The sequence below is a fragment of the Oncorhynchus mykiss genome, chromosome 19 (genome assembly GCF_057628025.1).
Source record: "Oncorhynchus mykiss isolate SJ-2025 chromosome 19, ASM5762802v1, whole genome shotgun sequence".
In the NCBI taxonomy this organism is placed as follows: domain Eukaryota; kingdom Metazoa; phylum Chordata; class Actinopteri; order Salmoniformes; family Salmonidae; genus Oncorhynchus; species Oncorhynchus mykiss.
Window position 1 is genome coordinate 37,297,946 of NC_143040.1, and position 23,103 is coordinate 37,321,048.

At 44.4% G+C, this 23,103-nt stretch overlaps 1 protein-coding gene across 4 annotated transcripts in view; it reads right to left on the reverse strand.

Annotated features, from left to right (window-relative positions):
* plekhh1 (pleckstrin homology, MyTH4 and FERM domain containing H1) overlaps nt 1-23,103 on the reverse strand; it is a 65,103-nt gene that overhangs the window by 29,038 nt on the left and 12,962 nt on the right. For 3 of the 4 annotated variants that reach the window (XR_016488915.1, XM_090210938.1, XM_090210939.1), the window contains exons 2-9: nt 20,205-20,420; nt 5,670-5,732; nt 5,189-5,341; nt 4,874-4,957; nt 3,635-3,998; nt 2,937-3,538; nt 776-907; nt 385-597 (exon numbers count right to left, since the gene is read on the reverse strand). Coding sequence is in view for 3 of the 4 variants with exons in the window: in XM_090210938.1 (XP_090067064.1) it covers nt 385-597; nt 776-907; nt 2,937-3,538; nt 3,635-3,998; nt 4,874-4,957; nt 5,189-5,341; nt 5,670-5,732; nt 20,205-20,357 (1,764 nt within the window). In the remaining variant the exon portion in view is untranslated. The remainder of the gene's footprint in view (nt 1-384; nt 598-775; nt 908-2,936; nt 3,539-3,634; nt 3,999-4,873; nt 4,958-5,188; nt 5,342-5,669; nt 5,733-20,204; nt 20,421-23,103) is intronic. The other variant, XM_036954595.2, reaches the window with a different exon arrangement.

Genomic DNA, 23,103 nt, shown 5'->3' on the forward strand with positions numbered 1-23,103 from the left:
CAAACATCTGGACAGATTTCCTATCTTTTCATTCAAAATGTTTCTCTCGAGCCACTAGTTCTGGTTAGAGACCACACACTTGACACTAGACGGGAAAGCCCTGCTATCACAGAAGTGATCCATGGCAATGATCAGCGGTGCGTCCTCTATACATTTATATGGACAGCAGCTGCTACGACATTTCTCTCCAAACAGCCTTTCTCCGCTGGCTCGGGAACTAAATGAGGGAACAAGTCGAGATCGGATCATGGAAACACAAAGCGACTGTAATAATATTACCCAACTTGAAAAAGTAACACGTCACTTTACTCCGTTGCTCATGAAAGTCATCTGATTACGTAACGCGTTCCTTTTGGAACGCGTTACCCTCAACACTGATCTTACCCAGGAGGGGAACCGGTGGAGAGGAGGAGTGGGGGGTTTCAGGACATCTGGGTCCAGCAGTTCCAGATCCTCAGCCAACCTAACAAACACTTGTTCCTTGGGAGGACCTTTGTCCCCGGCCCCCTCCACCACACCCTCCATACCGTCAGGCAGCCCGTCATCTATGTCTGTCTCTTCCAGGACATGATTGCAGTTGGAAGGGGACACAGGGCTCTACAGGGTGCAGAAGATGCAAATACAACAAACAAATGCTACAATTGAAACTACATCAAGTGAGTGAGGTCAGGTCCTCTTTTTTTCCCCCGTTGTTACGTGACAGACGGTTGACTTCAGGCCCCCTCTCACTGTTTTTGTACAACAGGATAGAGTTGAGCAGGCTCCCTCTCTTTACCTGGGTGCTGGAGGCCATCATGTTTATGGGGACATTGATGTGGTGCAGCCGGTCCAGACCTCCAGGCTGGGGCTGGCTGTAGTGTTTCTTCACCAGCTGGACGCTATCGCGGGGGGTCAGGGGCGTCCGCAACTGTTAGTTCACAAATAAAGATGACATGACTGATTGAAATTTGATTGATAGATTGATGTGGTTCAAGTTCAACTAAGTTTATTAATGGGTTACCTCCCAGAGCGGCCATCACACATAGGTACAGTCAAACAGTGCAGGAATTCTTGAAAGTTGGGACAATCTTTGTCTGATTTTGTTACATTATTTGAGCTAAAAATTACATTTAGGGCAATTCTATAAGGGGAAAGATTTGTTTTTAGAATGTTCAAAATATTTTCGAGAGTATTCATTTCCATGTCGGCTCTATGCCTGGAAATGCCCTTGTCCGAAGCAAAGGATCCCAATTCTCCCCCCCAAAAAGTGTTTAGAATTCTAGAAACTGCCATTAATGAATATGAACTGAAAAAGGTCTTGTGTAGTTTCTTGTAATAGCTCTCTCTAACTTTAAGGAATATTTTTCTCTTCAGATGTGTCTTAAAATCCTAAATGAAATCAGGAATGAGCAGGGTTCGCTTCCCCATAAGTACCCCTTGTTCATGTCCTCACTACATGTCGTGCAACAAGATCACTCAAGGTCTGTAAAGTTCTCTTCATACCATTTTTTTTTTAAATCACCATGGTTGCAAGCAGAAACTGTCAACTCCAGCTCCCTAAAAATCGAATTTTGGTTCACATATGTTGATTTTAATGAGGTTTTTAGTCATAACGCCACTCTACATTGACACTTCTTTATGCCACTTGAAATGAAGAAGAAAAATGCCATTTTGTCAACTCTGTAAAATACAAACCCTGTCAGGTTTTTGCTTAACTTCAATTCTGTCAGATTGCTGAAAGATCTGATAGAATGGTTCAGTTTCACTGGGGATTTTAACAAATGCTTATTTTCATCTTTTATATTTAGAGGCGAAAATGTGTCTGTTTTGAGTATTTGTTGTCAACTTTGTCAACTCCGTCACTGATGGCTCCGTCACTGATGACCCCTAAGATCATTTTTACCACTGTTCTGCAACATATGCTTAAACTATTGAAGTATTTGCTGTGCTTGATCTGAGGCAGAATGTTTGCTTTATAAATGTTGATTCAAGTTCTGAATCTAGAAAAACATGCCTAAATACTAATGAAATTAGACCTGGAGCATTATATACTGAGTGCACAAAACATTAGGAACACCCTCTTAATATTGAGTTGCACCCCCTTTCGCCTCCAGAACAGCCTCAATTTGTCGGGGCGTGGACTTTACAAGATGTTGAAAGCCTTCCACAGGGATGCTGTTCCATTTTTACTCCAATGCTTCCCACAGTTGTGTCAAATTGGCTGGATGTCCTTTGGGTGGATACACACGGGAGACTGTAGAGCGTGAAAAACCCCAGCAGCGTTGCAGTTCTTGACACACTCAAACCGGTGCGCCTGGTACCTACTACCATATCCCGTTCAAAGGCACTTAAATATTTTGTCTTGCCCATTCACCCTCTCAATGGCACACACACACACACACAACCCATGTCTCAATTGTCCCAAGGCTTAAAACTCCTTCTTTAACCTGTCTCCTCCCCTTCATCTACACCGATTGAAGTGGATTAAACAAGTGACATCAATAAGGGATCATAGCTTTCACCTGGATTCACCTGGTCAGTCTATGTCAAGGATAGAGTAGATGTTCCTAATGATTTGGACACTCAGTGTATAGCGCTATTAAACAATACAAAAATACGTTCAGAGATTTGTATTACATATTAAGTTAGAATTAAACAATCAAGGCCTATGTAAATGTAAAATTAAATGCCTTTTACGGTGTCTGACGGAGAATTAGGAGGTTGCTCCTTTACATTGTGTGATAGCCGATACTTTGTCTATCAAAATATATACAGTATTTCAAATGTTGTTAATACTAAGAAACAATGTGGGGGAAAAAGTACAGATTGTTCCGTTTTCCAAGAATCCCTGAGTCACAAGGAATGTACGACACAGGTGCACAGATACAAGCAAGGGAAAGAGCACTGTAATGACAGGTGATTAGGGCCACTAGTTAGGAATGTAGAACGTATCACACCTTGGGTAAGGTCATGCTGGTCCCAGTATGGGAGGGTAGAGCCAGGGTCTGGGCGGTGGTCTGGAAGGGGTGGGAGTTAGACGGAGAACGGCAGAGGAGAGGGCTTTTAGGGGTGGAGGTGGGGGTAGGGGTGTCAGGGATACTGGGACCCCCGTGGGTTGTTTCATAGGTGGAGGAAGAGGAGGAGGAGGAAGAGGAGGAGGAGCGGAGACTTTGGGAGCGGAACTTGCTGCTGAGCTCGTCCGAGGAGTGGTCTCTGGGAATAGCACCACCTAGTGGTTGGTCTTGACCTCGAGTGGTTAGAACAGGACTACCAGGTCCAGCCCTAGTCTCCCTGCCCCTGCTGCCCAGACAGGGAGTGTTTGACAGGGTTACTGTCACTGTGCCGTGGCCTGTTGTGTCTCTGTCCCCTCGGTCACCGCTCCGTTTACAGTGCTGCTCTGACCTGTCCCCTATGCCTGTCTGTCTTCCCCAGATTGTCTCCTCCTGGACAGGCGGGGTCCCTGGACATCTTGGGGGGTATAAGGGGCTGCAGGGTACCTGGTGGGTGTCGGTGGAAGGAGAGGTGGGTGGTCCAGGAGATGAAGGGTTCTCCAAGATAGCTATTGAACAAGAGGGGAAAATATAGTCAATCTAGCGACACAACTGCAGCTTTTGGCAATATCACAACATGCTCTGTAGAACATAGGCCAACATACTATCAAAGTAACATAGGGTGTTACTATCAAAGTAACATAGGGTGTGCTCCATGGCTCTGTGCTGGGCCCCCTTCTCTTCATAATCTACATACTCCCACTCGGACAGATCCTTGTAGTTGTTATTGCGGGGAAAACAGTTGACTAGCAGCTGGCAAGCATCCAAGGCCTCTGGGCGAGGGTGTCTGTCTATTAAAACAGAGTGTGGCACTCTCAGAGAGTATTCTGGGTAGATTAACTGAATTTCCCATGAGTTTTGTACAGCTGTGGTGGAAGGAGGATCACCTTGGAGTTTGTCCTGCAGCATCATGATCTGTTCTGCCTGCTTCAGGTTGGACACCTTCAGTTGCTGGTTCTCAATCTCCATCTGAAGAACCGTACAGAAAGAAGATAACAATGAGTAGAAGTTTTGAGTGAATTGTTCTCATTGTCTTTATCAACTGATCATGACCCTATGTTTGTGTTCCAGTTGAAATAATGGCAAAGAAATCTTTGACTTGGCTGGTCCATATTGGATTTACATGTACTGTACACGATGCCAGTATTGTGATACTAAAATGTTCCTTGCCAAAAAGAGAACATACAAAGCAGGCTAAACTCCGATGGTCCTTCAAAAACAAAAATGCATCTGCATTATAATCCACATAATAATTCAAATGTCCTGTTGCTGGAGGATCATTTTCAAATCAAATCAAATCAAATTTATTTATATAGCCCTTCGTACATCAGCTGATATCTCAAAATGCTGTACAGAAACCCAGCCTAAAACCCCAAACAGCAAGCAATGCAGGTGTAGAAGCACGGTGGCTAGGAAAAACTCCCTAGAAAGGCCAAAACCTAGGAAGAAACCTAGAGAGGAACCAGGCTATGTGGGGTGGCCAGTCCTCTTCTGGCTGTGCCGGGTGGAGATTATAACAAAACAGGGTCAAGATGTTCAAATGTTCATAAATGACCAGCATGGTCGAATAATAATAAGGCAGAATAGTTGAAACTGGAGCAGCAGCACAGTCAGGTCATTTTCCTCCAAACTGTCTCGAAAAGACGTCCTACATCTGTACCGTGCAAAGTAAACAAATGTGACACTGGGTGACAACACAAGGCTGTTTTCTCCCTACATTAGGACTATTTTCCTCAGGAAATTAAGTCCAATTCACGTTTTGTGTCCTTTTCTTCCTTACTTCATAGTATTGTGATACACACTGGTATCGTGACAACAATACTGCCTGCTGTATTTGAGCTTACCTCTCGTAGCTTGAATGTAACCCAGTCTTTGATTTTAGCAGCCTTCTCCTCAATGATCTTAGCCTCCTGGGCTCTGACTAAGATCTATAGGCCAAGAAAACAGGGCTTTAGGGTTAGTCAGGGGTTTATCAAAACCCACATCATTATGAACATAAATGAACATGTATGTTCCTTATCTATGGTTGCTTCTCAAATGGCACCATATTCTCTATGTAGTGCACTGCTTTGGACCAGGGGCCATAGAGCTCTGCTCAAAAGTAGTGCACTATATAAGGGATAGGAAACCATTTGTGACTCACACTATAACTTCCATACCTGTTTTTCCAGCTGCACCTCTAATCTCTTTATCACAGCATCTTTCTCCTGCACCTGATTGGTCAGCTCCTGGTACCTTCTGTACAACGAGTTCTCTGATTCGCTGGGTTGTAGCATGTTTGCAGATTTCAGCTTCTCTTCCATGACTTGGACCTGTAATAGATCATTAACTACAGTAGGATTACATGCTCACAGACTCGCAAGGTAGACGGGAATAAGCGGGCTCTTTCTCTGACTCTCGGTAGTGGAGACAAAAAAAGTCGAGCCTCGATAGATATACGGGGCATAGTGCGGAACTTAGAGGAACGAGAGCGAGACAAAGACAGAGGAAGAAGGTGAAGGAGAGAGAACGTTCTGAACATCTCTTTTGACTTGTGTGTAGTGGAGACGAGCCTGACTCTGGGCAGACTGTGCTGCGGCGACTTGAGGCGACTGAAGCTTCTCCAGTAACTGAAGCCGTGGTTTTAAAACTCTGCCGTACCCGTTTCTCGGCGCTCTCAGCCCGTTGGTCAGACTCTGTAACCCTCTGCTCCAGCTCTTGCATCTAGGGGACAAAAGGGTTGCCATGGTTACTCCTTCTTACGGGTCAGCTGTGTCAGTATGGGGTCCAAGAGGGTCACTGGAAAATCCTGTGTGTGCGTGTGGTTGTGTAAGAGAGAGTTTGCACTGCCCTCCTTTTGAGGGGTAACTATTGAGCCTCCACAATCACAATTGTTAGCTCTAGTGCTTACACAAACTCAACAACTCAACTCAGAGACGCTGCCATGCACAGGTTCAGACAAGACACATCTTGCAATGTAGGCTAGCACACACACACACACACTCTCTGTTAGCTCTATAGACCACGAACAAATACACACTCTGTTAGCTCTATAGACCACAAACAAACACACACACACACACACACACACTCTCTGTTAGCTCTATAGACCACGAACAGACACACACTCTGTTAGCTCTATAGACCACAAACAAACGCACGCACGCACACACACACACACACACACACACACACACACACACACACACACACACACGCACGCACGCACGCACGCACGCACGCACGCACGCACGCACACACACACACACACACACAGGCTGTTAGCTCTATAGACTACAAACACACACACACACACACAGCTGTGGGGGGTCTGGGAGAGAGGGGAGAGGGGGTAGAGGAGGGAGGACCCTTGGTTTGTCAACTTTTATGAGAGTCATTGCACGATACCAATTCAACTCAGACATTTCTCTTCACAGCATGCAATTCTACTGAACAATAAAACCTTGAACATTATCAGGCAAGGTCATCAGAGGGTTTTCAGGAAACACTGAACCTAACTTCATCCTATAGTGGAGGGTGGTCCCGAAATTGCCATATACTGAGCTCATCAGAGGGGGCTGTGTGTGTCTGTGTATTTTTTGGTTTTACTATCCTTGATGGGACCTCACAAGGATCGTAAAACAAGGTAACGGTGGGGACATTTTGACAGTCCCCACAAGGAAAAAGGCTAGTTTAGGCTTAGGAGTTAGGTTTAGGGTTACAATTAGGGTTAAGGGTTAGGGGTTAGGTTTAGGAGTTAGGGTTAGGTTTAGAATTTGGAGTTAGGTTAAGGGTTAGGTTTAAGGATAGGGGTTAGGGAAAATAGGATTTTGAATGGGAATCAATTGCTTGGTCCCCACAAGGATAGTGTGTGTGTGTGTGTGTGTGTGTGTGTGTGTGTGTGTGTGTGTGTGTGTGTGTGTGTGTGTGTGTGTGTGTGTGTGTGTGTGTGTGTGTGTGTGTGTGGGTGGGTGTGCGCGTGTGACGGGAGTCTCGGAGGAATTATCTGTGGTGAGATCAGATGTTTTTACATTTCTAGAGGACTGGTACTTCAACACTGGAGCATGATAAGCTAAACATAGAGCACAACGATTGAGATACACGTCAGTTAAAGCTTAGCTGTGGAAACCTCGCAAAGACTGCCTCGACCTCTGACATTAATACTAGAAAAAGGATACGTTTAGCCCATATACAGTTGAAGTCGGAAGTTTACATACACTTAGGTTGGAGATTTCTTGTTAACAAACTATAGTTTTGGCAAGTCGGTTAGGACATCTACTTTGTGCATGAGTGATTTTTCCAACAATAGTTTACAGACAGATTATTTCACTTGTAATTCACTGTATCACAATTCCAGTGGGTCAGAAGTTTATATACACTAAGTTGACTGTGCCTTTAAATAGCTTGGAAAATTCCAGAAAAGGATGTCATGGCTTAAGAATCTTCTGATAGGCTAATTGACATAATTTGAGTCAATTGGAGGTGTACCTGTGGATGTATTTCAAGGCCTAGCTTCAAACTCAATGCCTCTTTGCTTGACATCATGGGAAAATCAAAAGAAATCAGCCAAGACCTCAGAAAAAAATTGTAGACCTCTTCAAGTCTGGTTCATCCCTGGAAGAAATGTCCAAATGCCTGAAGGTACCATGTTCATCTGTACAAACAATACTATGCAAGTATAAACACCATGGGACCACGCAGCCGTGGGACCACGCGCTCAAGAAGGAGACGCATTCTGTCTCCTAGAGATGAATGTACTTTGGTGCGAAAAGTGCAAATCAATCCCAGAACAACAGCAAAGGACCTTGTGAAGATGCTTGAGGAAACAGGTACAGACGTATCTATCTCCACAGTAAAACCAATCCTATATCAACATAACCTGAAAGGCCGCTCAGCAAGGAAGAAGCCACTGCTCCAAAACCGCCATAAAAAAAGTCAGACTACGGTTTGCAACTGCACATGGGGACAAAGATTGTACTTTTTGGAGAAATGTCTGATGAAACAAAAATAGAACTGTTTGGCCATAATGACCATTGTTGTGTTTGGAGGAAAAAGGGGGAAGCTTGCAAGCCGAAGAACACCATCCCAACCATGAAGCAGCATCATGTTGTGGGGGTGCTTTTCTGCAGGAAGGACTGGTGAACTTCACAAAATAGATGGTGTAGGAAAATGATGTGGATATATTGAAGCAACATCTCAAGACATCAGTCAGGAAGTTAAAGCTTGGTCGCAAATGGGTATTCCAAATGGACAATGACCCCAAGCATACTTCCAAAGTTGTGGCAAAATGACTTAAGGACAACAAAGTCAAGGTATTGGAGTGGCCATCACAAAGCCCTGACCTCAATCCTAAAGAAAATTTGTGGGCAGAACTGAAAAAGTGTGTGCGAGCAAGGAGGCCTACAAACCTGACTCAGTTACACCAGCTCTGCGAGGAGGAATGGGCCAAAATTCACCCAACTTATTGTGGGAAGCTTGTGGAAGGCTACCCGAAATGTTTTACCCAAGTTAAACAATTTAAACGCAATGCTCCCAAATACTAATTGACTGCATGTAAACTTCTGACCCACTCGGAATGTGATGAAAGAATTTAAAGCTGAAATAAATAATTCTCTCTACTATTAATCTGACATTTCACATTCTTAAAATAAGGTGGTGATCCTAACTGACCTAAGACAGGGAATTTTTACTAGGATTAAATGTCAGGAATTGTGAAAAACGGAGTTAAAATGTATATGGCTAAGGTGTATGTAAACTTCAGACTTCAACTGTATGTATGTGCACTGTTTTTGACCAGGGCTTACAGGGCTCTGGTCAAAACTAGTGCACTATATAGGGAATGTGATGCCATTTAGGAAACAGATTTAGTCACTCACGGCTGGATTAACACTGACTAAATCTAGGGGAGAAGGGGGGGAACAGAGGGAAGGAGTGGGCGTAGGGTGTTAGTGGTTAGTGGTGAAGTGACTCTTCACCTCAAGGTCAAAAACCTTGAGAAAGAGTCCAAAGAAAGGCATTACTGGCCGAGTGAGAAAGGAGTCAGAGAAGTAAACAAAGTCTTCACCACACATTAACCAGTAGTAAAAAGCATATGGTTAGCAAGTCTCTCAGGAAGATTTTAAGCAGGCAAAGATGACAACGAGGGGACATAGGAGGTACTTATCAAATGGAATGAACATTAAAGTATCTGACACATCCAAGTAAAGCTTACTACAAGCTCTATGGAGACGCAAGATTCAGAGTTTTTTCAGCAAACTTAACATGTGTAAATATTTGTATGAACATAACAAGATTCAACCACAGACATAAACTGGACAAGTTCCACAGACATGTGACTAACAGAAATTGAATAATATGTCCCTGAACAAAGGGGGGGTCAAAATCAAAAGTAACAGTCAGTATCTAGTGTGACCACCAGCTGCATTAAGTACTACAGTGTATCTCCTCCTCATGGACTGCACCAGATTTGCCCGTTCTTGCTGTGAGATGTTACCCCACTCTTCCACTAAGGCACCTGCAAGTTCCCAGACATTTCTGGAGGGAATGGCCCTAGCCCTCACCCTCCGATCCAACAGGTCCCAGTCGTGCTCAATGGGATTGAGATCCGGGCTCTTCGTTTGGCCATGGCAGAAGACTGACATTACTGTCTTGCAGGAAATCACGCACAGAACGAGCAGTCTGACTGGTGGCATTGTCGTGCTGGAGAGTCATGTCAGGATGAGCCTGCAGGAAGGGTACCACATGAGGGAGGAGGATGTCTTCCCTGTAACGCACAGCGTTGAGATTGCCTGCAATGACAACAAGCTCAGTTCAATGATGCTGTGACACACCGCCCCAGACCATGACGGACCCTCCACCTCCAAATCGATCCCGCTCCAGAGTACAGGCCTCGGTGTAACGCTCATTCCTTCGACGATAAACGTGAATCCGACCATCACCCCTGATGAGACAAAACCGCAACTCGTCAGTGAAGAGCACTTTTTGCCAGTCCTGTCTGGTCCAGCAATGGTGGGTTTGTGCCCATAGGTGACGTTGTTGCCGGTGGTGTCTGGTGAGGACCTGCCTTCCAACAGGCCTACAAGCCCTCAGTCCAGCCTCTCTCAGCCTATTGAGGACAGCCTGATCACTGATGGAGGGATTGTGCATTCCTGGTGTAACTCGGGCAGTTGTTGTTGCCATCCTGTACCTGTCTCGTATGTGTGATGTTCGGATGTACCGATCCTGTGCAAGTGTTGTTATACGTGGTCTGCCACTGCGAGGACGATCAGCTGTTCGTCTTGTCTCCCTGTAGCGCTGTCTTAGGCGTCTCACAGTACGGACATGGCAATTTATTGCCCTGGCCACATCTGCAGTCCTCATGCCTCCTTGCAGCATGCCTAAGGCATGTTCGTAAAGATGAGCAGGGACCCTGTGCATCTTTCTTTTGGGGTTTTTCAGAGTCAGTAGAAAGGCCTCTTTAGTGTCCTAAGTTTTCATAACTGTGACCTTAATTGCCTACCGTCTGTAAGCTATTAGTGTCTTAACGACCGTTCCACAGGTGCATGTTCATTAATTGTTTATGGTTCATTGAACAAGCATGGGAAACAGTGTTTAAACCCTTTACAATGAAGATCTGTGAAGTTATTTGGTTTTTACAAATGACCTTTGAAAGACAAAGGTCCTGAAAAATGGACGTTTCTTTTTTTGCCGAGTTTATATACGCTCCGGCATTCAACATACTTTTGCACTAGCTGAAAATGGAGTCATCTCTGGGGGCAGTGTTGTCGTTTGGTTCCTTGATCTGATCTCCAGTATATCTGATCATCAGAATAGCCAAATATAATCCCAGCGACAGTTCAAACACTAAACCAACCAAAAATAATCCAAGTATTAACTAAGAAGAAGCTACTGGAGCCAACTAGCTAGCCATGTGCTTTTTTTCTCCGTGACCAAAACACGATGATGTTGTATTTTTAGCTGATATGGGAATAAATACATAAGCAGCATGGGATAATGTTTTAGGTTACACCGGCAAGGATACAAATATTTGCCAAGGCATATTGTTTTAATTATAAATCATATTATTTCACATGGAGATGTGGGGAGCTAAAAAGGCTAACTAGCGTGCTATGTTTTTAGCCAGTCTAAAGCCAGCTAGCCAGGCTGCCAGCTAGCTACTACTAGCTAGTGAAGTGACTCTTTCACAAAATATTATGACAAGAAGAAAAACCTTTGCTGTCGCCCCTTTGTGAATGTGTATGCTGCTCACGAAATCCCACTTTACCCACGCGAACGCATGTGGATCAACGGAGTGGAGCTTGTAGTAACCTTTAGAAAACAAAGGAGGTCAGAGCAGGTTAGAAGTTGAAGGAGCTGGGAAAAGGAATCAACTTGAGTTATGGGATTGAAGGCTGACAGTACTGTGTTTTGTATGTGTGTGTGTGTGTGCTTGTGTGTGTGCTTGTGTGTGTCTCTAAGTGTGTGTGTGTGTGTGTGTGTGTGTGCGTGCGTGCGCACATGTGTCTGCAGGGCTAACAACAGGTGATCAACAGGTGAGTGCCCCCAGCCACTGACCAGACAACTACAGTACAGTATCTCAAGTATCCAGCAACTGTTGTTCACTCTGACTGACTTCAGAATCATATTTCTGATACATTTAATACAATCTCATATTTCACCAAGTACCTCAACCAAGTTACATGTAAGAGCATAGAATCTAAGATGAATCTATTTATTAAATGTTTATTTAAATGCTTAGTATTTCTTTGTGTGGAAGATAAAATAGCCTAGATTTTTTCTTGTGTTTCGAAAGTTGAGCTGAGTTGTAAATGCTGTAAGGTTGGAAGGTGGGTCGGGTGATGGTATTGTACTCCTCTCCTCTTTTAATACTGAGGAATCCAGAGGGGCTGATAGTATCCAGGGAGGGAGGTGGACAGAGAGAGTGACAGACAGGATAACAGACTGGACGAGACACAGCGGGTCATCTCATCCACCAACAGCTGATAGCTTCGTCATAGACAACAGCGCAGTTAACATGCTGCAACTATCTTAAGAATCTGGACATGAGTAAACAAATGGAGAAACTAGGTCACCTTTGTAACCTCGGTTCTCTGAGAAGATGAGATGTGAGATGCCCCACAATGGGATTTGCTGATAGGAGGATCACTACAAGAAGAACCAATAACACAACGTCTGTCGGAGACCCTCTGGTTATTCTCGAGCATGTCTCTCTTCTTTGCCCTCTTGCGAGCAGAGAAATGCGCTGGGACATCTCACTCCTCAGAGTACAGGGGGTTACAAAAGTAACCTTGAGTTCTCTTTCAAATACATGTTTCGATGTCTCACAATGGGTTATGGCCGACTCTCGCATCACAGACGTGGTCTCCCGAAGCCAGGGTAGTCCCAACAATATCACCTCTCAGAGCAGTGGTGTCGTTTAGGGTATACGCAGGTATACACGGGGTACCCACTTAATCTTTCAGTGGGCATTGCGTATACTCACTTCTTAGTCCCCACAATGTGTGTTGAAGTAGTGTAGGGGAGGTCTACGCCGTATCAATTAATAAGGCTGATGGAACAGATCAGAACGTTTCGCTTACAATGCTGACCTATTATTTATTCACATTTTAGGCCCGGGGATGTGCACGCGGCGGTAGGCCTACACCCAAATGTTCCAAAATAACATTTGTGGGAAAACACCGTTCTTAAATGCGCTCCGCACACGCGAGCGGTTTCATGAACAAAGATGGAAAGATCTGTTCTAAATTTAGAAAGAGGGGAGATCTAAAGATGCAACAACTATCACGGGTTGATAATATGACTAGGATAATGCCTTTGGCTGCTAGACAATGAAAGAAAGTTGAAAGAAAACCAATAAGTACAGGAGAATGCATATGAGGAAGTCTGTAAAATAATTGCATCCAGGTTTCTATGGTGGGATTTTGGCTATAGGCTACTTTGAAGCAACGTAAGACATGCCTCATTATAGGATGTAAAACGTCCAGGTTTCAAACAATTAAGTAACAGGAAAAAATATAGCGGCGCTTATGACAGAGGGAAAGGCTTTCCCAAAAACCTTCTTAATTAAATGTTAACTAGCTACAAAGTCGCCTATGCCTACCTGCCAAAATTATATCATGATGATTTGCATCAATCCAGTGGCCATTTGTTTTGGAAACGACATCTCATGTGCTACAGAAACACCCCTAAGCAAACAGCAGTGCCTGTGCACTTGAATTGAAGAGTAATTACACACGGGAAAAAAAATCTACATTTATTTCCCAGACCTCAAAAATTGTCTCTTGATGTGGTTTAAGCATTGCTATTGACTTAGACCGCCCAATTTGTTGTTTTTCTATGGAAGTGTGACTTTGAGAGCAAAAACCTGAAAGAAATGTGAAAAATAAGAAATCTGTCAATTTCTCCTGACTCAGTTGAGTCTCATTTACTGTATCTGTTTCAATAGTAGGCCTACTATTAACCTACTTGCACAGTACAGCTTGGGTTGTTGGCCTGACTCTGAAAGACCAATATAGGATTTATAACTGTTTCTCATAAAAACTTTCACACAGGATGCTTTTCCTTTTTTTTATAGCTAAATTGAAGTGTACCCACTTCTCTAGGCACCACTCCACCACTGCCTCAGAGGCTTTGTCACTGAGGACAGGATGCACCAACAAAGGTGCAGTGACATCCAGTTGGTAAAACCTCATAAATGTGTGAGAGGTGGCCCAACATGCTGTATCGCAAATCTCTCGCAAAGAGATGCATTTGAACAGTGCCCAAGAGGTAGCCATTCCTCTAGTGGAATGAGCCCTCAGGCTGTCCGGGGTCCATAAACAATTGGTATTATAAGACAATTATAATAGCCTCCACGGTCCAATGGAATAGCCGTTGACGAGAGAAGGGCCGACCCTTGTAGGAAGGTGCCCAAAAAACGAAGAGTTGGTCGCTCTTACGTAATGCTCTTGTTCTATCCAAGTAAGTGTGCAAAGCATGTTGTGGACACAAACTGTAGAGACGATTTTCTCTTCCGTAGAAGAGAAGAGTGGCGGGTGGAAACCAAAATCCAATTAAGTAACCCTTGGATAACCCCGGGAAAACTGTAGGCACGAATTGGGGACGGACAGTGCGTGCAGCTCACTCACTCGCTTTGCAGGTCTGCAATCAGCAAAGCAGTTTTAATAAGGGAGAGATATGTAAATACGCTCCCACATTCAGCACGCCTGAGACAAGTCGAGCGTAGTGAGAGCAGGTGTGCTCTGCTTCACAGAATAATATTGACAGCTTGTCTGTGTAGACGCAGAGAGCGAGTGCCACCCGGGCAGTTGATGCATGCCACCACAGTCGTATTGGATCTTTCTTTTTCTTTTATATTTTTCCTTATTATTTTGTCTTTTTTATTTTATTCACCAATGTGTCGGAGGAAACACCGTGCACCTGGCAGCCGTGTCAGCGTGCGCCGCGCCCAGCCCGCCACAGGAGTCGCTAGAGCGCAATGGGACAAGGACATCCCTGCCGGCCAAACCCTCCCCTAACCCAGACGATGCTGGGCCAATTGTGCGCCGCCCCCATGGGTCTCTCGGTCGCACCCGGCTGAGACAGAACCTGAACTCCAACCAGGATCTCTAGTGGCACAGCTAGCACTGCGATGCAGTGCCTTAGACCACTGCACCACTCAGGAGGCCCTAGGATGTGACAATTCTGAAGGAAAGGCTGAAAGTGTTTCAATGAAAGGAACAATGTCAGCAGTATGAGGCAGTTTATAATAGCATGGCGTAACTGTGGGGACCCCAATCCGTTTACTGGTCTTCCTTCGTAAAACTGTGCCCCCCCCACACCGTGAGTGTGCCTGTTATAACCCCTTTCCTCATTGATACTAACCGTAGGGGAGTGCCTGAATCAAAGATCGAGGGGCTTCTCCAATGTCGGACAGCCGAGAGACATTCTGTGGTCACCCTTAACTTTCGATTGAGGTGACGTGGTGTGCACAGATGTTGGGCAGATACCCAACGCTGGAGGTCTCTCATCCTCAGTAGTCTTAGTGGTACTACGGAGATGAGGGCGCCATCAACTCCAGCACTTTGAGATGCGTACTGAACGTGACCGAGTGCACCACTGTGGAACAGAGGAGAGAATCCAACGTGACACCTAGGTATTCTACTCTCTGTGTGGGCACCAAACAGCTATTTTTTTCTGGTTGATCTTGAACCAGAACTCGAAGAGGTGGGTTTTAAGGGAAACCGTGTCTCACACGGTTGGCTCCTGTGTCGGGGAGCAAAGCAAATAATCATTGATGTAGGCGAAGACTCTTCGTCCCCTGATACTCGGGGGTGCTAGAGCTGTCCAACACACTTGCTGAACGTCCGTGGAGCGTGTGCTAGCCCGAAGGAGACAGCGAGATATTTATAGGCTGTGCCCTGAAAGGAAAACCTGAGAAGCGTCCTGTGTGCTGGTAGAATGCTAATGTGAAAATAAGCGTCCTGTATGTCGACTGAAGTGAACCAGCTGCCTGGACGAACAGAGTGAGACAGCATGTTAAGCGTAAGCATACGGAACATGAGCTTCCTCCAGTTGTGTAAAGCAAAATAATTTAAAGTACTTCTCAAGTAGTTTTTTAGGTAATCTGCACTTTACATGACTATTTATATTCTTAACAACTTTTACTTTTACTCCACTACATTCCTAAAGAAAAGAATGCACTTTTTAATTTTTTTCTGACACCCAAAACTACTTGTTACATTTTCAACGATTGGGTTGGTCCGCGGTGAAAACCACTGTTACCCATCCTGCATCCCTAAATGGTTGCGTTGTTCGACTTTGGGCTGATATTCTCTCATGAACTTAATGCAGTGAGGCTAAACCGGTCGGTCTAGTTAACACAAACAAGTGAACATAGAGAAAGAGGAGAAAGGTAAAAGCTAAAAAAAAAAGCTAAAAACCTAGCTAATTCGCACAATGCCAGCTGGAGAAAGCATGTGCTTTCTTTGTCTCTCAATGAACAAAGCGTCGCTCTTGACAGTTGAGCTGTGAAGCTAGGTCAGTCAGTCTACTCAACGCGTCACGAGGGAAAGTGGGTTGAACTAAATGAGAGAGGAGAGCTAGCATTTTTACAGTCTGGCTAGGTAGAAAAGCTAGTTTGGTGGTTTAGCTGGCCTTGCGGCAATGGTTGTTGCAACATTTTTCCATAAAACTGAGCAATTTTGATCAGCAGTGCCACCGAGTGGGCAATTTTTTGGAATCTTCCAATCAGAGAACAGATATTGGTCATGTGATGAGTCTGCCATTCTAAAATATTTTGGAAAACATGGCAGATGTTTTTGAGCCGAGTTGAGAGAAAATCAACTCCTGTTTTGGAGTGAATATGTTGGCCATTCACTTCTCAAATGTTTCCTCATTACAATATTTGATAATGATGCGTTAATATACTGTACATAATGTATTCAGTTTGTCATGTTTAACTGACAAAAATATCCAGGCTGGGGTGCATGCTAATCGATTAGCATGCTAACCTAAACTCATGCTAAGTCATTGGGACAAGCTGGCAAATTCACTAGCCTTTTTTGTATGTTTAAAGGTACAACACATAGGATTTTTGCTTTGGAATTTCTGAAAATGTTCAAAATATATATATATATATATATATATATGAAGTGTCTGCAGTAATAGTGAAATGATAGTGTTTCACAGTATTGGGATATTTTCCTATTGATTTCTCCCGCCGGAGCAGCATCTGTCAAAATGGGAAAGCTGTTCTGACTTTGTGGTTGTGTTATCTAGTGGAAATCGCTTGGTCCTTTTCTGGTTGCAAAAATTCTATACTGTTTGCTCAATTTCAGTTTATGTGAGAAAACAAGCACTGATTAGTGTAGGGAATCATTGTGACATCTAAATGGCTGTGAAATATCTTTTCAAGTACAACAAAATATATATATATATTTTTTTTTTACAGCTGTTTGAAGCTGGTGGACCAAAACTAAAAAGTAAAACGTTCATGCACCATTCTGTAGGAATTCCTGCAGCTGCAGGAACCCCTCTTCATACTTATAGTGGTCCATTTTTAAGCTAGGCCTCCAGTACACAGGCAGGGGCGGGGGCGGGGCCACGGGCGCTCCAGTACAGTAGGTGGTGGTATTGCCACATGCAGGAATGCCCCGAATTACGAGCCCCAATCACAGGCTATTGAGAAAGAGAGCGAGAATAACCAGCGGTGGGGCGACTGGCAGGGAAGGACTCGCCGCTTCTGCCACTCAACCCGGTCTGTCTCCCTGACAGGAGTTGTGTGATTGGTTCGTCCTGCAGTGATCCGCCTATCAGGGAATCCCATAGTGAGACGTCGAAACGAGTATTTGAAAGAGGGACCTGGAAATGCAGCTAGCAGTAACACACATCTAAGAATACTCCCATGAACGTATGCCTGCATTTTACACCTTTTTTGCAGACCCTCAGAAAGCTGCTGCTGGTCTGTAGGTTAGCCATACCTGCAACTTATACTATATTGTCTTAATACCAGAGAGAGAGAGAGAGAGAGAGAGAGAGAGAGAGAGAGAGAGAGAGAGAGAGAGAGCGCAGGCTGTTCTTCACCAAACTCCAACATCCATCTACCTCAGTGTTTCAGCTGCAACTGACTACAGTATAATCATTAACCCAGTGATATGGCTGTTAATGGTTAGTGAGAGCCATTGTTACTGTTGATGGTTTAGTGAAAAGTTGGCTCAATCATTAAGTGGACATCCAGAGGTCAACATGTTACATGAGGAGAGATAGACAAAGGGAAGATGGGTGGGAGAGACAGAGAAAGAGTCCTTTCTCTCTAATCTTCCAGTCCAAAAGCTTATTTCAGGTTTCTTCCCAAAGTCCAGTGAGACCTAATTTGGTTGGAGAACACAGCTTCTAGTCTCCCTTGCACTATCCTCATCCTATGTTTTTAGGCTCCACACGTTTGGTTCCAGCACTATAAAATCAACAAACTAACCCAACAAATCATGTTTATATGTGCAGTGCACTCAGAGCCAGTAGCCTTTTGCCTTCTATAGACTTCCTCTCTGGGGTGACCATTGACCTGCATCACATGATAGAGCACGTCTCCACTTCTTAGGGCCATTAGGAAGACATTCATAGTTACATGAATTTCTTCCTAAGTCCACATGCCTAGTGTTTACTTACTGTAGCCAACCCATCACTAATAGAAAACAGCTCTTCTATAAAGAGCAAACGAGGCATCTTTTACGCACACACACACACACACACACACACACACACACACACACACACGCACGCACGCACACGCACGCACACACACACACACACACACAAGGCTGGTGGGTGGAGGTCTGTGTTGTTGCTGAGTGTGTTCTCTCTGGGGAGGGGGAGGGTGTTGAGTGCTAATCGGCCATGTTATTGCTGTTTGGAATGATTGCCTCACGCCCCTGCCACATACACGCGACACCGACAGACAGACAGAACTCGCAGACTGGTAACCGACCGTCTGACCCGGACCTGCCAAACAACACACAGTGATTAACACGCACACACACACAGACACACACAGACACATGCACACGCACGCACACACACACACACACACACGCACACACACACACACACACACACAGAGAGAGTGAAGGTAGAGGGCTGATAGGTTGACAATAGACAGAAATGAAAACCCTACAGAGGCCACTGGGCAACAGAGAGACTTTATGATCTTATCATTAATCCTAAAGTTGCCCTGTAAACATCCGGCTGACTGACCTACAGCAGGAGGATAAGGGGTGAAACTTAAAATGACAGTCCTCCTTACCAAAACAATGCAAATATACTTGGTTTTATACTCCCTTACAGCTAGCAAGAAGCAGTCCCAGAGCAAAATGACTTTCAAAAGGTTGCTTAAGAACAACGTTACTCCGAACACTAAGCAAGTGAGCAAATAATAAATGATCTCTGCCTTTTTTGTTGCTCCAACAATGTTTTGCCTTGAATTAGTCTTTTTGGAAGTTTTTCTTGGTTATCCCTTTTTATATATACTCTGAACATTATTCAAATATTTTGAAACAAGCAAGGAAAATGTTTGTTTCATGTTACAATTAAAAATGTGAAGAACTATCCCTCGTAAATGTTGCTATACTGTTCCTGGAAGGATTTTTATAAGGAACTTTCTCAGAACACTTACGCAGGAGGTTGGTGGCACCTTCATTGGGGAGGACGGGCTCGTGGTAATGGCTGGAGCGGAGTCAGTGGAATGGTATCAAATACATGGTTTCCATGCGTTTAATGCCATTTCATTTGTTCCGTTCAAGCCGTTCTTATGAGCCGTCCTCCCCTCAGCAGCCTCCCTGATACCCACACACACACACACACACACACACACACACACACACACACACACACACACACAGCACAAACCACACACACACACACACACACACCTGTATTTTCCCTCAGGCACTCATTCACACAAGTTTACTTGCTTTCATGCAGGGCTGTTTGGAACAGACAAGGAACAGACAGTTAACCATTTGTTGCAACACAGAGGTCAATGCAGCATGACAGAGTCTAGAGGACGACAAAAGCACCAAAGGGAGAGACAGAGGGATAGGAGGAGGGAGGTTGTAGGTGTTCATTCACAGGTAGTCTTTTGTGTCAGTGTGGCAACTGGCCAAGGAGGAATACTCAAAGAAAATGTTCATGAACCAGCTGGTTCTACTAAATCAACACAAATGATCATCATCATAGCATAACCAGATCCCACACGGTCTGTGTCTGTTGGCTGTATAATGGTAAACAAACAGTGCATTTTGGACATAGTACAGTTCATTCATGCACAACAAATCAATGTCAGGTTAAAACACACACTGGCAAGGCTGCCCCGTGGGTGGGAAACATAATCCGGTACTTTATGTTATGTGATGACAAAATCATGTAGATTTGGGTACAACTGTTTGTTCTTTTCCATCAGACCAGCGTTTCTTTATCCTGGTCTTGTGGACTCAAATACAGCTAAGTGCACCGTTTGTTTTTGCCCTAGCACTACACAGCTGATTCTACTAATCAAAGGTTTGATGATGTGTTGATTAGTAGAATCAGGTCTAGTGCTAGGGCAAAAACAAAATGGGCACCTATTTTGGCCAGGATAAAGAAACACTGCCTTAGACAGTACAAAGTAGCAACGGCACGTGATGGTGGATACACTACATTACCCATGATGCCCCCCTCTCTCACCTTCTCAGCCAGCAGCTCTCGGATCTTCCCCGCCTGCAGACGGAACCTGAGCAGCTGCATCTCCAAGGCAACGCAATGCTTCTGCCAATCCACGCTGCCGGCTCCTCCTACAGAGCCTGCTCCCGCCCCACCACTCTCCAAGACGTCCGCCATCTTGACCGCTGACCGACAGACGGACAGAACTCGCAGACTGGTAGCCGACCGACTGACCAAGACCTGCCAAACAACACACAGTGATTAACACAAACACACACACACACACACACACACACACTACCCTGGTCAGCTCAATGCACAACATTACAAATGCATATTAAACAGTATTAAGCAGACACAACACATAGCACCACGTCTCTCACACAAAGAGATGTCAAGCGTCAGGCCACAGGAATGGATGAGCAGATAGCTAAAGATGGAGCTTCTTAATAATACTGCAGGACTAGTGTTGGGGGTACAGCCAGATCACCCGTGGTACAAGTCAGTATTCAACGTCCATCCATGTCTGAGGACATTGGGAGATGATGTGGAAACCAGACACTTGGGGCAACAGTGAGTGCTGTTACTTTCAAGCAGGTTTTGCTAGGGTTTTGTGGCCAGGGATGGTGGATGGGTGTGTAAGCATCTGCTTCTGTTTCCAAAGGTTGCATGTTCAAATCCAGCGATAGAAAGTTGTTTTTAATATTTTTGTTTTAAGCCTATCCCAAACCGTAACCATTCAGAGTTAATGCCTAAACTTAACCTTAAACACTTCAAAATGTGACGTTTGGAACAACTTCTACATTTTACGTTTGACAAACATGAATGAACTTCTAATTCTGACGTGAGCCTGTGAGAGATTGTTGGGGGGGGGGGGGGGGGGTAACGATTTACAAATGTTACGACTGTGGGTAATTTGAGCTGGATCCTGCTGGATCATCACCTCTCGGCTTCGTTCTTGAACCTATTTGCCAGGATTCGGTACCGCTTGTGGCATGAACAATTTTTTTCACCGAGAGGTGAAAATTTGAATAAAAGCGACCAGAGTTCAGTCAAGTTGACTACTCTGTAATTCTAATGCCCCCTAAAAAAAACATAGTGTGAAAATGTAGATTTTCAGCCCGTTCCTGATATTGCTAGAATTGATTTGGGTTGGTCGGCCCGGGTTTATGGTTTGCACAACATTGTAGCATAGAGACCAATGTGTGGCCCATTGCTGCGGTGAGAGAGAGAAGCATGCATAGTCGCAGAACTAGAATGAGATTAACTTTCTATTATCTCTCTCCCTCTCTCTGTTCTGATAGACATGAGCCTGCAACTACCATCTCTCTATAGAATCATAGCTGTGGGAAGGGTACTGCAGCACCACTGATAAATTGAAATATATTTGCCAAATTTATAGAATTACTGCTGTCTGTTCAGAAAGAAATGTAATAATTCAGAATACTACACTGGGAGTAGGCCTATAATTTAGCGAATTAGTTATTGTGACAGGGTAGGAACCAAGGTGATGATCAGTGTTTTCGAGTGGACCCTATAATCTTTGGCTATATTACATCTTCAATCATATAGCCAACATATTCATGCTTTGCCTATTGCTCTTTGATTTAGAAAATACTGTTGCACAAACAACATGCTAGTCAGCTAACTAGCGATTAGCATTAGTGGCTAACACGATTTACCTTAACTTGCAAAGAAAATACAAAACTAGCTGTTTGCAGATGTAAGAAACACAAACAAATATTGTAATTATAGAACGCCGGTGGATTTACATTAAGATCAAAGTAGAAACCGCATCGTTGTCACCAACATTGTTGCATGTGCTGCATTGACCATGCAGACTGAACACAAGTGTCTCGTTGTCAAGCAACAACAAACGCACTCCTTGAGTGACGGGGGCGGGGTTAGGTCTGTGTGGAAAGCCGCATGGAGAGAGAGAGAGCGGAGAAGGATGGCTCAAGTAGCGGTGTAAACTATAAAAAATTGACGTTAAACACGGCGCATTACATTTAACAAACCAACCATTAAAATGCCATTGTAGAAGGTAAAGTAAAAACCCAAACCGGTCCGTGCATAAATACCGGTTGTTTCAATATGCTTTGTATTGTGGTCACGACACACAAAGATAGATAGTTAAGCAAACTTTACTAGGCATGTTGTCAGCCAGCACATGAATGTAGTAAGTAACAACTGGTTTCCGTTTCCTGTGTAACATCAATATGAGTAACATCAATATTGCTACATGTTCTCTTCTCTTTCTTTTTTTACAACAAGGGGAGACTCCACCTAACTTTGGATTGTAAGTCCATGTCTGCAATAAACTGGAATGTGAACTGAATGTTTGTTTACTGTCTCTGACTGTCTATTAATTATTATCATTTTTTACCTTCACACAAATTCTTTCAGATGTACAGGTCTTCGGATGGCCCTACCAGACCTTGCGTGGGGAGTGTTGATTACATCAGGAGGTGCTTGACCTGAGATGTTTGGATATTCTTGTTGAGGTGCAGCGTTCATCTCTAGGTTGTGTTCAGCACCCTGCGGGCGTCAGCTGGTGCTCCGTTTACTGGCTCTGTGCCAGGCTCCTCAACAGTGGGGAAATCCTCCTCTATTTCTCTACTCTTCCTCGGGTGTCACCTGTTCGTCCTGAAGACTTGTCCCTGTTCTGTCTTCACCTCGTAGGACCTTTGCTCCACAGGTCTGACTACTGTGGCCCTCTGCTACCACTGTTTCTGTCCTGTGAGTGGCTGAACTCTCACCCTGTCATCTCGTTGCAGCTCTGTGAGATCCTTAGCAGAGGTATCGTAGAACTTTGCCGGTTTCTGTTGTCTGTCTTTGAACTTCTCCAGCTGACAGTCTGCCATCCCCGGTCTCAGAAGATTTTCACTCATTATAAGTAGTCTTTGTACGTCTTCCCATGAGC